The sequence below is a fragment of the Pelodiscus sinensis genome, chromosome 13 (assembly GCF_052426305.1).
Source record: "Pelodiscus sinensis isolate ZL-2025 chromosome 13, ASM5242630v1, whole genome shotgun sequence".
NCBI classification, from domain to species: domain Eukaryota; kingdom Metazoa; phylum Chordata; order Testudines; family Trionychidae; genus Pelodiscus; species Pelodiscus sinensis.
In genome coordinates, this window is record NC_143064.1 from 30372952 (window position 1) to 30392330 (window position 19379).

At 46.5% G+C, this 19379-nt stretch overlaps 1 protein-coding gene across 1 annotated transcript; it reads left to right on the forward strand.

Annotated features, from left to right (window-relative positions):
• The first annotated feature begins 321 nt into the window (after window positions 1-321).
• On the forward strand, window positions 322-17441 carry IGBP1 (immunoglobulin binding protein 1). The gene is made up of 6 exons (XM_075940801.2): window positions 322-544; window positions 2193-2504; window positions 7317-7512; window positions 9175-9257; window positions 13355-13467; window positions 16942-17441. Exons 1-6 carry the CDS (start codon window positions 324-326, stop codon window positions 17085-17087), a joined length of 1071 nt encoding a protein of 356 aa, XP_075796916.2. The 5' UTR covers window positions 322-323; the 3' UTR covers window positions 17088-17441.
• Window positions 17442-19379: the final 1938 nt, after the last annotated feature.

Below are 19379 nucleotides of genomic sequence, written 5' to 3' on the forward strand. Positions count from 1 at the left end.
CCCATTAGCGCCTCCGGACCAAGGTGAAGACTGTCCCCATTTTACAGGCAGCAAGACTGAGGCGCGTGGCGCAGCTGCAGGCCAGGAACCCCAGGCGGCCCGCCCCGCTGGCGGTAGCTAGCGCCCTCTGCGCCCGCCCTGTGCTCCGAGCGGTGCTAGTCCCTCTTGGCGCCAGAGGCGCGGGAGCTGCCCCCGCCACAACTTCCCGCCTACTCTACCTTCGCCTCTTCGTCTCCTCAGCCAAGATGGCTCCCCGGCACTGCCATGGGCACTGCCTCTACTAATATGGCGGCCGGGCCCGCCTTTGCCTCTCCCGGAAGCAGATGCGGGGAGGCGGCGCCTCCCTTCCCAAGATGGAGGCAGGGGCGGCCGAGGCTCTGCCGCGGCTCCCTGAGCTGCTGGAGACTGGCTGGCGGCTTTTGGACGAAGTGGAGGCCAGTACCGAGCCTTCCTCGGGGGCCCCGGCGCTCCAGGACAAGGTCCGGCGGGGGCTCGATCTCCTGCAGCGGGCAGCCCACGGCGTAGCGCAGCTCGACCTCTTCAGGTGCGCGGAGGCCCCGGGCCGGGCCGCTTCAGCCCGCGGCTGGTGGCAGGAACGAAGGGGACCGTTCTGCCTCCGGCCAGCGCGAGCCCGCGGCCCGCTCCCCTTTCCCTTGGGCGCCCGGCTCTGCCGAGCGGGCCTGCTGGGAGCGCAGGTGTAGCCGCCCCGCGAGTGTGGGAAGCCCTCGAGCCCTTCCCGGGTTTTAAAGTGCCCCCGGGAGGCTCCCTTACACCGCGGCTCCGTGAATTGGTGCCGCCCGCAGCGTGAAGGGTTTGCAGCGAGCCCCTGCGGCAGGCAAGGTTGTGCGCTCAGCAGAGCTTTGGCTAGGGCGGTGGTTCTCCGAGTGCGATCCTCGACCATCGTGCAGGTGGGCCGCGAGCTCAGGCTCGCCCGCCTCTTCCTCCTCCTCCTCCTCCCCCCACGTCAGCGAGAGACCGCACAGGTGTCCCAGCCCTGTTCTCCCCGCCCGCCTTCGTTTCTTGCTGTGGGTAGGGGAAGCCCCGAGTCTCACAGGTTAGATCCAGCTCGCGGGGTAGGGAGTGAGTGGAAGTTGCTTCGTGCATTGCTGCTCCCCTCTTCCCCCAGCTCGGGAAAGTCCACACAGGAAACGGCTCACCTGGAGACTTTCCCCACTGCTCCCATTCACTGTATCCTGGCCAGATGCCCCAGCCTGGTCCTTCACCCTATCTCCCACCCAGACCCACTTCCACCTCCTCCTGCTCCTATTATGTCATCATGAGTGGATGGCTGGTGGTCCACAGAAAGGTTTACATTAAGCAGAGTCGGCCATGGGCTAGTATCTGGAATTTCCCCAATATTCAGACCTCTGAATCTCCAGTCCATACACTTTCTCAACAGCAGCTATATCCCAGTAATACTGTGTGGGGCAGGTTAGAGACCCACTTCCTTGGCACAGTTTAGTGGTTACATTTTACAGAAGATGAAGAAGCATTTCAAAGCAAGTCAGAGCAGATTGGCTTTGTGTAGAATTGTAAGATGTTTGTTGCTCAACTTCATAAAATTAATTTTTGTGGAAGCTATGGATAATTTATTTTGATTCAGAAGCAAAAAGCTTCATACTCTTCTTAAATTACTTTATTTTTCAGTTCTTCCTTCCCACAGTGGAGAAAATCCCCTGTAATGCAGCCACCACTTTTCAGATGGCGGGTGTTGCTTCATTAAGTGTTAAGCATCCTGCTTCTATTTTATTGCTGGTCTTACTACTTTACTTATTCTTTACTAAGTTAGAGAATAAAACCCCCGTTAATCAGTGTGCTGGCCTACAACTATTTTAGGAGTGCACAGCAATTCCCACAGAATATGGTGATGCAGAAAGACCCAAACCAATAGCTAAAGAACATTGTATGCTGTGAGTATTACTGCTCTAGGTTAACATAAAGGCTATGATGATATAAAATATTTGCTAACATATTTTAAAAACAAACCTTTCGTCCTAGTTTAGACGTAGCTTTGGAGCTTGCACTCCAGGAGCTTTTTCCAGCTAAGGAAATGTGTTCCATCTGGCCCTTCCGTTTGGTCCTCCCCCTTTGCAGAGATGTGAAGACTACAGCATGTTCATGCCTATAGCATGCCTCCAATGGGGCAGAGATGCAGGAATTTCTTACTCTTCTTTCTGCTCCTCTGCTTTCAGCCAAAATGAAGACCTAGAGGAGATTGCATCTGCTGATCTGAAGTATCTGCTGTTGCCTGCTTTGTTGGGAGCTCTCACCCTCAAACAGGTCAATCTCAGTAAACGACTAGAGCATGTGCAGAGTGCTCGTGCCCACTTCATGGACTTTCTGATGCTCTCAAAGAACTACAATATTGGCAAGTTCCACCTTCCACCAACACCAGAAAACCTCAATGAAAATGAGCCTACAGAGAGTACTTCTGGGGCTGGCCCAGCTAGCAGACAGTCCAGTCTGGTGGCCATGGCATCTAATAGACAAGCAAAAATTGAAAGGTAGGCCATGGGCTTTCTATTTTTCTTACTAAAGCAGTTGGAGGCACAAAATAGGGGGTGGAGAAGTAAAGTAATTCACACTACGAAATGTGCAGTATGATATTATGGAAATGAATATAAAATGAATAAGAGAACTTGAATTGTAATTAAAATAGAAAAAGTTATATCATGCAGTTGTTGAATGCATGCCTTCTAGTTTCCAAGATATTCGCCATAGGTATCATAATACTGTTAGACTCTCCATGGGCAGTAGCACCCTTGATTTACTAGCATTCATTAATAGGTATGTTGATGTTGATTACAACTTCTGTTAAGTAATAATAATCACTCTGGTTACCAAGACCTCATCTTTCACGCAGAGGGACTATTTGTGAAGTGTTTACTAGTAGGCATGTGAAAAGTTAACCTGTAACTGGTGGGGGCTGAAGCAGCTCCCCACCTGCCAAGGACCTGTTGTGGACAAAGGCTGCTCTGGCAGGAGCTGGGAGCCAGTGACAGCTCCAGCTGAGAGCCGCCAGCCAGCTGTAGTATGGGGCTGGGTGTGGGAGCCCTGGAGGCTGCTTCCCCACCTGGATCTTGCTTAATCCGTTAACCTAACATTTAGCCAGTTAACCTAAACGTTAGCTGGTTAACTGATGAACCAGGATTTTGCAACCCTGTTTACCAGATTGGAGTCTAAAGTTGTAAATGAAAGGAAATAAAATATTACCAGAGCCTGTATTTCAATCTAAGAATGTTAATCCTGGTGGTAGAATACTATTGTATTGCTGTGGTACACAAAGGTCCCTGTTAGTATCAGGAACCATTTAATTGTGTTGTAAAAACACAAACAAGTGGTCCTTGCCCCCAGAAAGTTCATATTTCTAAGAGAAATGGATTTGGGATGGTAACATAGTATCATTTCACTGATCCAGTGGTCTTCAAAGCCTTTTTACTGTGAGAGAACACCATACACTTAAACCAAAGTCCTCAATAGTGCTGCATTTTCAGCATACACTGGAGTACAATAATTTAAACAATATCTGCTTTTCCTATTGTATAAGTTACAACTGTACATATAAAGTACATTTTGTTATGAGACCAAGGTTGCCAACAACCTTGGTGTCCTATAGCAAGAGGATACCTTATATGTGTACTACATTTTATTACGTGTGCGTGTGTGTATATGAGGAAAAACTGACTATGGCTAAATTTAATTAGTTTTCAAGCTGCTGTCTTCTCAATCTGTGAAGTTTGGCATTTCCATTGATTTGATGGCAGCAGTGAAGAATCATGGGGACTTGTGTAAAAATGGACATAGTTCACGCAAACTTTCAAAAAGTTGTATGGATCCACCTTCTGTTCTGACAAATGGCACTTGTTTATATTCCATACCTTCATGTTCCTGCTGTCTCTTCCCTCACCCTTCAATCACCCAAAATGCATGGAGGCCTTCAACAATAACCTGGCAGGAAAGTGGTAGAATTCTAGATTCTGGGTAGTACTTACAAACTCTGAGTTCTTGAAGTAGCTTATTTGAAGACTGCCCTGCTTCAAAGTATGAAGGTCTGCTATGATGGGGATGACTTCCCTTGTGCTGCTCCAGGAGGGAAGCTGGAGGTCAGGTCCTTCTGTTGCTTAGCATTGTGCTTCTCCAGCCTCTCAGTATTGCGTTTTGTAAGATTATATTGAATGATTTGCCCTTTCATCTCCTTTCATTTTTTGCTTCTTGGTTCTTGTTTTGTTCTGACTAGGGATGTAGGCGACTACTCGACTATCCGATTAGCAAAAGCTTATCAGATAGTTGACACGCTAGTCGACTAGTTGCTTCCTCCCACTTGCTGCATCTATCATGAAGAGGCAGGGGCACAACAGCAGCCAACTTTGAAATGTACAAGAGTTCTCCTTGGGGCTTTTGTGCATTTCAAAGGTGGAACGCGGAAGTTCTTACCTAATCAAATAGTCAATGGAAATCCCATCGACTGTTTGATTAGTTAATCGCAATTTAACATCCATAATTCTGACTACCTCAAATAATTCCCCAGCTGAGTTTGTTAATCACTGAAATTGGATATAAGGGGTAAGGCTTAGAACCACCTTTCATTTAAAAAAATAATCCCATTAAATAATAAAACTGTTCCTTGTTTGCTAACTCAGGTGTCCTTTTGCACTTAGAAATCTAGGATTCAGATTTTGAAACCTAGAGTACGCTCGAGCTCGGAACTGCTGCATCCTATAAGATCCCCTGTTATGTCTTAATTAGACCCTTATTTAGGAAGTAAGCTCTCATGTAGAGGTACTAAAGCTTTTCAGGCTGTGTAGTTCAAGTGCCCCTTTCCTTCAGGTGGTCCCTCCGTTAGGATATTAGTTGTTGTATGGGGGAAGCTCATTGCCTTTGAAGGGATTTTACATTCCTAATGGGCAATCAGTTAACCAGTTAAGTTATTTTTAACTGGTTAACTGCTTAAATGGGGACAGGTTGGGAGACTGCTTCAGTCTGGCTGGGCTGGAGTTCATACACCCCCTTCACCATTGGCAGGGGCTGCTTCAGCCAGGTTGTGTCACGGTGGGCTGGGCCTGCCTTAGGAGGGAGCTGCTCTGACAGGGCTGTAATAGACTCCCTTCCCCTGCTCGTGGCCAGTGGGAGGCTGCTCCAGTCTCTGCCAGTTTACCATTCACATCTCTGTTGCCCATACACTATCCTGTGCATTTATGATGTAGCATAGCTTCTACCATAATAATTTTTACTCAGAAAATAACCCTTAATGGAATATTTAATGCATGATGCATATTTTTTTTTCTAGTTGGTTTCTCTGCAATCCCCTAGTCTTTTAAAGAGCTAATTTCCTGAAGACTGCATCATAACTAGGGATGTTAAAGTTAGATTAATCAACTAGTCGAATAGTCGATGGAATATCCACTTTGAAATGTAGCAAGAGCCTGCCTGGCTGTTGCCGCATTTAGAAGGCGGAAGTGCTGCACAGTGTTCCACCTTTGAAATGCCCAAAAACCCCAGCAAGAGCTCTTGAGCATTTCAAACACTGAAACACCGCATGGAGCCTGAGACCAGTGGGGGACTCTGAGTTCCATGCTGGACCAGGCTCCATGCAGCGCTTCCACTTTGAAATGTACAAGAGTCCCAGTGGGGACTCCTGTACATTTCAAAGGTGGAATGCCATCGCTGCGCCCCTGCTCCCTCCCACAGAGCTGAAGTTAGGGGGAACCGACTTTTAAGCCAGTTCCCCCAGCACCTTCTGCTCTCCTCCCTACTTCCCCCAACTGCCTCTATCAGAAAGAGGCAGCAAGGGGTGGGCAGTGACTTGTCAATTAGTTGCTTACATCCCTAGTTACAACCAGTTTAAAATTCTATCTCTGTGGTTTTAATTAATGGTCTGGCGGCTGCTTGAAAACTCAGATGTCAATCCCTTGAAATGCATTTTTTTCAACAGCAAAGTGGAGACACTTGCAGCCAAAGTCTTTCCTTACCCACACTGCAGTAATGAGACATCAAAAACTCTTCTTCTATATATTGTTCTGAGTTCCCAAAATTGTATTCGATCTTGTCCTTTTTCCAAAAATGCATGCAGTCTAAATTTCTTCTGACACATCAGAGAAGGATCATAACCAGATGAAGAGGAGGGAAAGGGGAGACTAGTAGATTTCCCTCTTGCTTTGAGCTGTATGCATAGGATTGTATATATAGCCTCCGTAGCCATACAGAGGAAAATGAAGACCTTTTGATCTTTGCTCGAGAAGGTAAATGTACATGCCAACTAGATTCTAATTGGACTGGAAAGTTATTCTAAAGGTAAGTCTATTTGCCTTTTATCTCAAGGTTTCAGCACCTCAGAGTTGTCAGCAACCCAGGTCTTGTAGTCTGTTAAGTCTCTCAAATGATAATTTGTGAGCCCTTTGCTGTTGGTCTCCAAAGAGTGGTTTTCTAGTCATAGATGTTCACTTGAAATATATTAGTTGCACTTCCTGGGTCAGGCACCCTTGAGACCTGACCAGTCCTGAACAAGGGAGTATGCTGGACCAGGGGAGGTCAGTGCTGGACCCCTTGCCACTGGCCTGGCTCTGCTCTCAGCCCTGCTGAGCTCCTAGCCACCGGCTCCTCTCCTGCTGGACTCCCAGCTAGGATGTAAAATCCCGTTTGTTTAATTAACGGGTTAAATGTTAAGTTTAGCCAGTTAACTGATTAAATGTGGGGGTGGGCACAGCCTGGAGTAACCCCTGCATTGTGGGCAGAGGCTGCTGCACCCCTACGGTGCTGTTGGCTCCCAGCCCACACAGCCTGGGAGTCTGCAGGCTTGCATGGGCTGGGAGCCAGTAGTCCCCTCTCCCTCCTCCTGCTGCTGCTTCCATCCCACTTGAGTCTGCTGACTACCAAGCGAGCTGGGAGTCCGCAGTCTCCTCCTTCCCCCGCTCCCACCTCCACCTCCACCCCGTGCAAACCTGCTGACTACCAGCCTGTGTGGTGGGGAGGCTAGAGCAGCTGTCAGCCCATGGTGGGCCACACCCAGGCAACTGTGGTCGGGCAAGATTACGGATGTTGTCAGCCCAGAGTGTCCCAGATCAAAGAGCACTGTACTTTATTAACATGCAATACTTACTTTTCCTTGTAAACCACTGCTGTAGTTCTACTGGGATGTATTCCAATTCTGAACTTTAGGGATGCTTGTTCCAGAAGGCAAATTCTCTAATAAAACATGATCGCCCCTATGACAGCATCCTTGTTTTGTTTGTTTTATAATCAGCTGTGTCCATTTACCCTCAGTAAAGAAACTTGTTTGAAACAGGTTCCTTAAATGGTCCTCTCTCCCTCTGAGACAGATATAAGCAGAAGAAAGAGTTGGAGAACAAGTTGGCCTCCATGAAAGCTTTTGTGGAGAATGGCCAAGCAGAGGAGGAACAGATAAGGGAATACTATCTGATGCAAATCCAGAAGTGGATCTCTACAAGCTTGGAGGAAATTGAGAGTATTGACCAAGAAATGGTGATTTTGAGAGGAAGAAATGCACTAAAACAGGTATGAGATTCAGGATATGTCTTGGGCTATGAGTCTTGTAGGTTTTGTGTACAATTGGGGTGATGGACATTGAGACTTAAAATTAAAGATTATCATATGGTTGGAATGACAGAGTTTAGTGTACTTTCACATGTGGGTTGAAATTCTACATAAATCACAAATGAAGTGAATAGGGGGATCTCTTTTTAACAAACCAGAACTAAGTTTGGCATGACCTCTAGTAGTGAATTAGTCAAGGTTTGATATAGCAGAGGGTTGCACATCAGACTTGAGGTACATTAAAGACTCAAGGGGAGTTTTGTCCTACTTCCATATGTTATGCCAGATTGTCCCTCGCTCTTAAAATAATAAATCTGCAACAGTAAAAATAATAATCCAGTGATCTTTTAAGCATGCAGTTTTGGTTTTCAGAATATCCAGGTACTTCTGAAAGGAGTGAGCCTGCTGAACAATAAAAGCACCTTTAGCAATATGTAGTCTGTACTAGGGATGTTAAAAACTGTTTTTTGTAAACGTGTAACTGCTGAAATGTTCCGTGTTTATCTGTGAATGGGGAGGTGGTTTAAGATGGCTCCCTGTGAACACGCCCTGCCCTGCCGCTACCTCTGATACAGACTCCCTGTTAGCACTGGCTCCTGCCTGCTCTCCCCTACCCTCTGTGCTGCTGCTTCTGACACCAGGGTGGGGAGAGTGGGGGGGGCTTGTGTGTAACCATGAAGGTTAACTGATGAGCCCGGGCTCATCAGTTAACCGTGTATCCTAACACATTCCTTATCTGTAACACACTGAATGATGCTGTTTTCAAGAGTTCAAGCTTGGTTCTGTTGACTTAATATCTGCTGTTTAGAATTAGAAGCCCATTAACTAGGTATTACATAAAATCTTCCTGCTTTATTTGGGATGGAGACTTGTTTTGTGCACTTCAGTGTCTTGTCCCTGTAATACTGCCACATAGGATGACAGCACTCTGCTCATCCACGCAGCTCTGAGATTATAGGATTATTCTTCATGACAGGGTTTACTGAGTGGCCAATGTGCCATGTTTGGTCCCTGATAGAAATAATTGTTTTTCTTTACTTCATGTTAGTCTAGTTCAACTGTAGCTGCCTCATGTTTCATTAGGTTCTTGCTTTCTCCCAGGACTGAATTGCCTCAGGCATAGGGAGGTGAAGTCACATGCTAAAGCTCACTCAGGAGTTTGTGGCTTAGCGTGGGTTAGGCCTGGCCTTTGTCAGACTAGTAGTATGTCTTCACTGCAGTGGGCAGGTATGATTCCCAGCACAGGTATGATTCCCAGCACTGGTAGACAAATGTATTTGGTCTGCTTGAGCAAATGTGCTGAACACAAAAGTGCTCATGCAGAATGGATGGTGGCACAGACTAATCATTGGAATTTGGACCCACATGGTCAAGCAGGTTTGGCTTTGGACAGGAAGCCTGAGCCACTCACTGTGCCATAACACCCATACTGCTGTTTTCAGCACAGTAGTTCAAACAGAGCGTCCATACTGTGAATCGCACCTCCCAGCGGCAGTGTAGCTATAACCCAACTATGTTTCTCTGATTGTAGAGCTACCACTCCACTCATGCTCTGTTCTAAAGGACATGTAGGGGAGGTTATTCTGAAGGTAAAACTTTTTGACTTTTGTTTCCCATCTCAAGGCTTCAGCACCTCCTCAGAAATCCCATCAGCCCAGGATTGCAATGAAACCGTTCATTCTCACCCGGGACGCCATCCAGGCTAAGTATGTTGCACCATAACGTTAGGTGCACTGCGACATGTCTCTGTTTTCCTGAAAGTAGTGAGCACAGTGCTGATTGGAATGTTTGCAAGAAGCTAAGATGGGCTTAGGGCATTCTTCCACATCCACAGGAAATATTTCTTCAAGACCTGCACCACAGCAGGATGGCTTTTATTGTGTATGTGTGGGGAAGACGGGGGGGTAGAAATTAAGTTACTTTCTCCCACTTTTTTTTTCCTTTTCCTTTAATTCTCCCATACTAGTATGCTGTCCTGTGCCTCCTCCCTCCAGGGAGGCAGAGGAAGTGAAGTTCATCTTAGTAGTATCTCTGTATGTAGTGCATTGATCCAAGAGTACCACAATACCTGTGGTCTGTCTTCTTTGTATTTGGTTAGTTGGGGAGAGTTCCCAGCTGACAAGGTTTCCTGTGTCCCCCTCTGAACCATCAATGTGTCACATCAGCATCATCCTTACTGTTCGATAAGAGGGTCTCTTAGCACTTTTTTTACCAATCTAGAGCTTGAAAATAGATGCAAGAAGGGAAAGGTTGGAGGCTAGTTGGCAGTCCATTATGCTGCTCTTTGCTTCACCTTTGTTATAAATCCCTTCTTTATTTTAAAGGAATTGTACTACATACCTTGAGTTTTGACTCTATCCCAAGGAGAGGGTTGCAGGTTTGTACTCAAAGGATCTGGGTAACTCTGGCATAGTTTGTCAATGTCAGTCTCTAATGTGAAGTGTCAATGTGTTAGAACCAATGAAAGCTCTGTTTTAAGTAGCAGTCTGTCCATCAGTATGATAGCAAACTCAAGAAAAGACTGTCATAGCCAATAATATAACCCAGTGGTCTCCAACCTTTTTAAGCAGGAGATCACTTTTTGAGTTTAAATGCAATTCGGGATCTACCTCAAACACAAACACCCTTCCCCCACCTCCTTCCTGCCCCTTCTCCAAGGCCCAACCCCTGCTCACTCCATCCATTCTCTCTCCCCCATCCTTACTCAATTTTATTAGGCTGGGGCAGAGCGCTGGGGTTCAGGAGAGGGGAAAGCAGACTCTGATCTTGGGCTAAAGGATCTGGAGTGTGGGAGGGGCTCTGAACTGAGCCTGGTGTAAGGAGTTGAGGTGCAGGAGGGGGGTGAGTGTGCTGGCTCTGGGAGGGAATTGGGGTGCAGGGAGACTCAGGGCTAGGGCAGTGGTTTGGGGTTCAGGACTGGGGCCAAGGTTTGGAATGTATGCTCCAGCTGGGCACCACTTACCACAGGTGGCTGCTGGAAGGTGGTGCGGGGGTGGGGCTAAGGCAGGCTTACCCCTACTCTGGCTCTGCACCACTCCCAAAAGCTACCAGCAAACTCCCTCCATCCCTGCCTCCCTCTGCTCTGTGGAGATGGGCTACAGGGTAGAGGAAGGGCATCCTGACATCAGCAACCCCCTTCCTCCTCTTCCTGTGCCCTGCACAGCAAGCAAGAGGCTTCCAGGGATGGTGGGCAGTGCCAAGGCAGAGGGCAGGAGCAGCCCGGCAGTGCTGAGGGGGCAGAAGTGCCAGCACTTGGCAGCCTCCTGGCCAAACCTATCAGGATCACCTGTCAAAGGCTCCAGGATCTACTAGTAGATCCTGATCTACTGGTTGGTGACCACTGATATAACCCCTTAATTCAAGCTGTTTACAGGAAGTGCACTACATAGGTTCAGGACTTTATATTTGCAAAACTACTCGTTTACCATGTTATAAGGAATATGGTTGTCCAGTCTTTTGTCACCATCCTATACCAAGACTTGTTGCCATGCTCAAACATTGCCTTCATTGGGCTCTTAGAATGTGTGGGTTTTTTTTTTTGTTTTTTATATATAAGCTAAGTAAAGGACTGTGGATTCTGAATTTGGTTCCTATTTTTTTACAGCAAGCAATATCTAGGGGTGTTATCCATCCAGACCCTTTGGGTGAGTGGATGCTTCTTCAAGAGTCCAAAGAACTGGCCAGGGCTCTGCCTTTTAAACTTCAGAGATATCATCTGTGGCTGTCAGGTTACTGGAAAGCCAATTGCTATAGGTTTGAACTCTCTACATACACATTAATTAGCTCCAATACAAGCCATGTGTATATTCCTCACAGCATTACAGGATAAATGTAAGGTATCCCAAAGTGTGTTAGGATACACATACCTAAATTAGAAGTTCCTAGCTATTAGTGATTTGAACTGCAGTTGCTGAGAGCTACAAGTCCTTGATGGAGGTGTTTATTACAACTGCTTGTGCTGATAATAGTGCATCTGGAGTTTTCAGATGTGTGAGAGCATATGGATTAAGCCACAGTGGCAGACTCCAGAATAGCATTAGCTCTCTTCCAAAAGATGACAAAGTTGCATGTTACCAGTTTTCTCTGTTCTCAGTTCCTTTTTGATAAAGGATTTCACAGGACTACACTACAGACTGCAACAGAGGAGGCAGGAAGAGACATTTCTAGCCTTATAGCAATAAAGAAGAAAAACATTTACAGGGTTGGTGCTTGCCCTTTTGCTGTTCTAGTGAGGTTAAATGGCCTTCACTGGGGCAGTGACAAAATACAAGCAGTAATCTAGGAGATGGTAAGGTATGTGCATAAAATTATGAAATGGGAAAACTATAGGAAGTGGAAAATAACGAAAGCATCCAAATCTGTGATCTGCATGAACACACACAGTACATAAAACAGATTGTTGCCAGATATCTTATTACAGCTGCTAAATGCAAAAATGAACAAGTCAAATAAGTGGAACTGAGCTTAAAAACAGCAGATGAGTGCATCAGTTACAACCTTACTTTGACTGACAAGCCTAATAATGAACAAAAGCAATACATATTCAGTAGTCCTGGGGTATTGTCAGACCAGTAGCCTGAAGAAAACGAGCACACTGGAAGGAAACTGTATATTGTAGGAGGAGAAACATCTTCATCAGATTGCATGAGAGTCTAAAGTATACTCTGGGGAGCAGTTTAAAGCAAGGGTCTGAGTTCAGTCCCTCAGAAGATGGTAGGGCAAACAGCCATGGCCAGAAGCTTTGGAATCAAAATGAAGTCAGAGTAGTTTGTGGAACAGACTTACCGAGATGGTAGCTGAGACCATATCCTTGCAGAATCAAGATCAGGGGAGATAAGACGTTGGTGGGAAGGATTTATGGGAGAGTTTGGGCAGATTACAAGAGTTCTGAGTGATGACCAAAGTGACCTTGTCTGTCTCTGCTGTCTTTTTCTGTGGGTTTCCAGTGCAGTTTCTTGCTGAGACTTAGTTCATCTAGAAGAAAACTAAAAGGAGTTTGGATCTAAGGGAGGAAAGACAAATTTCTAATAGCAGAATGGTCAGGGTGATCTTGTGGTTCAAAACAAAGATCCTAAATTTAAGGATCAGATTATAAACTGTGGCTGTCGAGCCTGTGGAGAAATTGGAATGATTTGTGCTATCTTAGCTAGATAATAGAGACCTTTGACTAGAAATGGCACATGTGTGGGGATGGAATTCAAAGGCATTCTGGTCTAAAATCCTTAACTATTTTCTGAGGATGTCATTCTGGGACCATTTTTGTTAATTTGATATGTTCATGGACCTAGGCCCATCTCATATGCATATAATAATTGCATGTTTCATGTACTCCTCATTCAGGAAGACCCCAAATGGCTTTGCAGATTTATTAACTACCACCCCTGAAACGCAGTCACTTTGTGGGCAGAACATCGTCTAGGCAGATGATTCTCTGTGTGCTGCAGCACCTCAAGAGGTTTTGGGTCAATTATACTAAGTCTAATCCTGTGTCTTATCAAATGGTCCCAGGGTTGGGATTTATCTACACAGACCTTACAGGGTTAGGCTTTACTTTTATTTTGAATAGTATATTCAACATAAAAGAAGAAAATAAGAGATGGTACAAATCAGGAGGGTTCTTTTCAATAGATAAACTAAGGACTTTTTTGAATGGGAGAGCAGAATGTGTTGATAAGTTGGGGCTGTCCTGGAAAATCTTTGTACTTCTTGGTATGTTGGGATACCTGAGGCTGCATCAGAAGGATTAATTTGACATAGAATGTGCACAGTGTATGTTGCTTTAAATATCTGTTTCTTCCTGCAGGGTTTTAGGAGCTGGCTATCCTAGCCTAGCAACTATGACAGTAAATGATTGGTATGAACAGCGCATGAAACAGGGCATCTTGCCTGACAAAGGCATACCCCAGACAACAGCAGGTATGGAGTAATAAAGAAAATGTAAATGGGAATGCAAATGGTCCTCGAAATCTCAAAACAGGGTTCATTATTGCAGTGCCAGAAAAAAATTTTAAACAATAATTATACACAATTATAAAATGTGCATGAAATAGATAAACATAATATGATGGAGACAAGTTGAAGCATCTCCCGTAAAGAGAAAATCTGGCTCTAATTTACTAGTGTTCTGTAAGCTTAACAAAATAGGAGCAGACATGCTTTTTGAAAATCCAAACACACTGTTACGGGTTGTCATTCAGAGTTGTCACAGCAGGTTATTAAGAATACTTAGTAGGGTGACAAGCAAAGTATTGTCATGACTCAAACTAGCTGAGGCAGAAAACAGAAGGAAGAAAAAATACTAGCAAAAACTGAGAACTTCAGAGGGACCTTACAAAACTAAGTGAATAAGTAACATGATGACAGATGAGTGTTGGAAAAAGCAAGTTAGTGTACCCCAGAAGGAATGATCATGCATATAACTGAGTTCTTAATTACCTTTCCTGAGTGGTTACAGTTATTTGAGCATTAATGTAGACATCACAATGAAAGCACCTGTTCAGTGGGCAGTAGCAGTCCAAAAAGCAAATACTGTGAGGAGATATAAAGAGTGGGAGGGGAAATAATACTGAAAACATATTGCCATAATATAAATCAAGGCACACCTTCTCTTAGATCAGAACTGAATACAGTGCACCTCTTTTGAGGTGGGCTAACTAAGAAATAGAAGGGTCTGTGTATAAGCAGTGAAAGTGATATATTTTTGTGGAGGCTTCCATTTGAAGAGGTACTTGGTGCAGTTTAGAAAGGAGATGAATAAAAGGGGATATAATAGTTTGAAACACCCAAGATACAGAAGTAAAAGTTACACCAAGGTAAACGGGAGCACCTGTCCTCCCAATACAAAAACAGGGAAGATAGTTCCAGCCCCAAAGAACTTACCTGTATGTTGGTGCAGTGATTAGCCCCGGCACCCTAGACTGTAGGCACTGCTGCATAAAGTAACACATGAAATTAATCAGGAAATAAATTGTCTGTAACTGACCACTGGAACTCATGCCACATTGTCTCTGAAGCAAAGAGGCTAACAGGATTAAAGGATTATACCAGAGGTGAAAGAGGACCAGTGTGGCATTCTGGCCACCCCCCAGCCAAGTTCCCCCCCTACTCCCCACCAGGATCCAGAGGCACTGCTGCGGCAGTGTTTTAACCTCACTGCAATAGCAGCACTGCCAGACCCTAGTGACGGGGAGGGGGGAGGAAGAGCAAAAGGTGCAGCTGTGCCAGGGCCAGGTGGTCAGAGCTGGCCCAGCAATCAGAGCCATTCTATCCATTGGACGTCTTGTCCAGCTGATCTGGGCCTTGTGCTTTTGGGGGCCCTGCAGGGCCCAGGGCAGCCTGAGGGACTAAGTGACCTGGCACCAGCAGCAGGGGACGGACTGGCCCTTGCACTTCATCAGTGGCGGTGGGAAGCACAGTGACCTGACCCCAGTCTGCTCTGCTCCCCCGGCTCCCAGCCTTGTTGCTTGGGAGAAGAGATGGAAAGGGGGCAACGAGGAGCCAAGCAGGAGCACAGCTCAGCACCCTCTCTATGGGTGGCTCTGCCATTGATTTAAAAGGGTAGTGGCCAGGAGCCTGGGTCCTTCCAAAAATTGTGGAGCCGCAGGACTCCCAAGCAGCCAGCTGATGGGGAAGAGGGCAGTTTGCCCAGCCACGTCCCTTTAGGGCAGTGGTCTCCAACCTTTTTAACCACAAGATCACATTTTCAATCGAAGTACAATGTAAGATCTACCTCAAGTCCAAATACCCTTGCTCCTTGCCCCTTCTCTGAGGAATTGCCTCTGCTCCGCCCCTTCTCTGAGGCCTCACCCTGCTCACTCTATGCTCTTTCTCCCCATCCTCACTCACTTTCACCAGGCTGGGAAGGGGCTGGGATTCAGGTTCTGGTCTTGGGCCAAGGTGTTTGAAGTGTGGGAGGGGCTCTGGGCTTAGCCCAGGGTGGGTGAATTGGGGTCCAGGAGGAGTTTCAGGGTGCAAATCTGGGAAGGAATTTGGGTGCAGGGGGACTCGCGTCTGAGGCAGGAGGCTGGGTGTAGGAGGAGGTTCAGTTCTGGGACAGGTTCAGGAAGCAGTCTCTGGCAAGGCACTGTTTAACTGAGACAACTTCCAGGTTGTGGAGCAGTGTGGTTAAGGCAGGCTTACTCCTGTCCTGGCCCTGCACCACTCCTGAAAGCAGCTGGCATGTACAGCAATGGCTCCATGTGCTGCTCCTCATCTACAGCCACAGCTTCTATTGACCACGATTCCCCATTATTGATCAATGTGAACTGCAGGAGTGATGTCTACAGAAAAGGACAGCATGTGGAGACCCCCTGCTCTGCCTTTCAGGGGCTGCAGGGACAAGCCCACCACTTCCAGTAGCAGCAATTACCATAGGTATAATTACTCCAACCACGACAGATTATGCATTTTAGAACTCACTCCTCATAGAATTAAATACAAGTAAGAGAGAAATGAAAATTATGAAATGCACAGATCAGTCAAAATCTCAAAATAATGCACTTGCCAGCAGTAAAAGAAGTAACAGCAACCCCCTACGTGTGTTGGGTCAGGAGATGAAAGTGAATAACAGTGTGTGTTTGTGAGAATGACAGACACACAGTGTGAGAGAAATTTGCATTGCCAAGCTCGCTCCATCCCTCTCTCTGTGTGGAGACTGGATACAGGAGTGAAGGGAGGAGGGACACCCTGACATCAGTGCCCCTCCTCTCCGTCCCACACTCTTCACAGCAAGTAGGAGGCTCCTAACGGGGCAACTCCAAGGTAGAGGGCAGGAGCAGCAGGGAAGTGTGTGAAAGGGCAACTGAAGTTCCAGCACTTCATAGCTTCCCAGCCAAACCAGTCAGGATCACCTGTCAGAGGCTCCAAGATCTACCAGTAGATCCCGATCTACTGGTGAGTGACCACTGCTTTAGGGGGCTCAGGCCGTTCCCTCCCCCCTCCCCCTTCCCGCCTGCCCCCCTCCCCCCGCTAGGAGCACCAGGCCTGGTGCAAGGCACACCAGTAAGTGTGCTTTCACCCCCATATTAGACACATTTCTGTGAATGAGTCTATCCACAGTTATGTTTGACTAGAAAAGCAGAAGGAATATAAGCCTTTGTCTTCAGGGTATACATCATTAACCAAAGGGGAATAGAAAGCATACCCATAGGGAACATTTATTTCATAATTGGCCATTGTGGGCTTTCTTGCATCTTTCTCTGAAACATCTAGCCTTGACTGTTGTCACAGATTGACTACCGAGTTATATGAACCACTAGGCTGATCCCATATATGGCAAGTCCCTTGTTCCTAAAGAACATATTCCAGAAGACATCACTATAGAGAATCTGATTGGTGACTCCTTTGTTTCCGTTTCCCTGTGTAATAACTTACTCTCTTGACCGTCAACAGATCCTGCTGAAGAGGAGCTGCAGAAAGAGCAGCAGGAGAAGAAGGTGGAAGAGGATGATGAAGAAACTCTACAGAAAGCTCGCGGCTGGGATGATTGGAAAGACACACACCCTAGGGGATATGGCAACCGACAGAACATGGGCTGACTGATGAAGGAATGACTAGGGCAGAAGAGTCTCGACTGAGTGTTCTCCGTGATATAGTAGGAGTGTGTGGCTGGCGGGAGGTCGTTGGTTTCTGCTGAGGATCACCTGTAGAAGGAGACTGAACAAGGCAGTTTGTCTTGTTTTGCATTAAATATCTGAGTGTACATTATGATGGGCCAAAGCTTCATCAAGTGGGGATCCTTTACTTGAGGGGTCAGAGCAAAACTTCCATGGGCCTACCAAACAGAGGGAGATACTGCTAAGCAAAACGTATATTAATTTGAAAGTGGCGCTCTCTATTGTTGTCTATTTATTTTTCTCATTTTAAAAAATAAAATTTCTTGTGCTGTTTAATCCTTAATGTAGAGTTCCTTGCTCCCTTGCCCATCTGTCGTCTTCATGCTGGAATACTGTTCCAGGGTCGTGGACAGTGAGAGTTCAGGCAACAATTTGCAGGAGTAAATTATCGATTGGGGCTCTACACAGGAGTTCATGAACGTGAGAGTCCTCTTTTATGAAGGGCTGTAGTCATAAAGATGGCCTCCTGTGCATCCAACCAGTGATGGTGCTGCTTTCAGTGTTCAACATCTTTATTCTTCCCTGGGGGCTAACAGAAATACTGTGTAAAGCAGGCAAAATGTCTCAAGGACACTGACATTTAAATGGTGGTAATAGACCCACAACTACATAGGGATGTCAGCCTCCGGCACTGCAGCCTTCTCTCTTAGAATTCAAAATGGAGAGTTCATGTGGCTATAACACTTTACTATAAAATACAAAAGAATTGCTTGTGTCTTGAGATCCGCTTCTGACCAATGATTGAAATAAAGGTAAAGATCGGGGAGAACAGAACTACTTATGGAGCTGCCAGAGGCTAGAACTAAGAAATAAGGTGATATTAAAAGGAAATTCTAGGATGATCATCAAGAGAGTGGTAGAGGCCTCCTTGCCTGGGTTATTTAAACCTAGTTTAGAAAGAACATTTAATTTGGGGGGGGGGAACCTATAAGGAATAATGGTCCTGTACTGGCTGAGAAGAGGGGATAGCTCTGTCACACTTGGCACTACAATAGTGGCTTTGTAGGGTAGTGAATCTAAATAGAGAAGCTACTTGCAGCAGCTTTGCACTACAGGCAGTCCCTGACTTACGTGGATCCAACTTATGTCGGATCCGCACTTATGAACGGGGCTTTCTTGCCCCGGAGCTCGCAGGCAGCGGGACCGCCCAGAGTGCAGCGGTCCCACCACCTCGACCTCCGGGGCAAGAAAAGCTGCTCCGGATGCCCCTGTTCTGCTGGAGACGGTCCCCAGCAGACCAGGGACACCCGGAGCAAAGCCGGGGAGGCGGAGGGGTCCCGCGCCTCTGAGGCTTTGCTGTGGCAAAGCCGGGGAGGCGCGGCACCCCACCACTGCTGCCACTTTGCTCCCGGTGCCTCTGGTCTGCTGGGGACCGTCTCCAGCAGACCAGGGACACCTGGAGCAAAGCTGCTGTTGAAATTGATCAGTGGCTGATTCCAGAAAGCGGGGGGCAGAGCAATTCTGCCTCCAGCTTCCTGTAGTCAGCCCCTGGTCAGTTTCAGCAGCAGCGGCTGAATCTGGAGCCAGTTCCGACTTACATACAAATTCAACTTAAGAACAAACCTATAGTCCCTATCTTGTACGTAACCCGGGGACTGCCTGTATACTATCCTTTCCCCTTGCATGTATGTCAGGGATGCTTATTTCGGAAAGAGCCATGTTACAACTGTTAAGTTCATCTTGGAATTGGGGATTTAAAATTCCAGTTAACTAGTTAAACATTGTTTAACTGGTTAACCACTTAACCAGGATACTGTGGGCTAGGGGCCACTCCTGCCCAACTGGATATAAGCAATCTGCGTCATGACACGATAGATCCGGCTGGGCTGAAGCAACACCCCTCCCCAACCTCCCCTCCAGGGGTGCAGGCAGCAGGCTGCTCCAGCTCAGCTGGGCCTGCCACACTGCGGACTGCTCTGGTCTGGCCTGCCACACCACACTGTGTTTGGAAAGCTGTTCCCCTTGCCACAGGTGGGGAGCTGCTCCTGCCTAGCCAGACTGCGAGTTTACTGGTTATTTTGTAAGGATGATGTTTACCAGTACTTGGAATGAGCCTAGTTAAGCTGTCTCTGCTTCCTTTTTGGGGGGAAATGTTTTTATGAAGGTTTAATGCTCATTCTTGGTATTTAATAATTGGTGCCCAAAATAGCTAGATTTCTGGTCCTGCTTTTAAGTGCTTGGAGGGAGTACAAAAGCATGTAGTTTAGGAGAAAA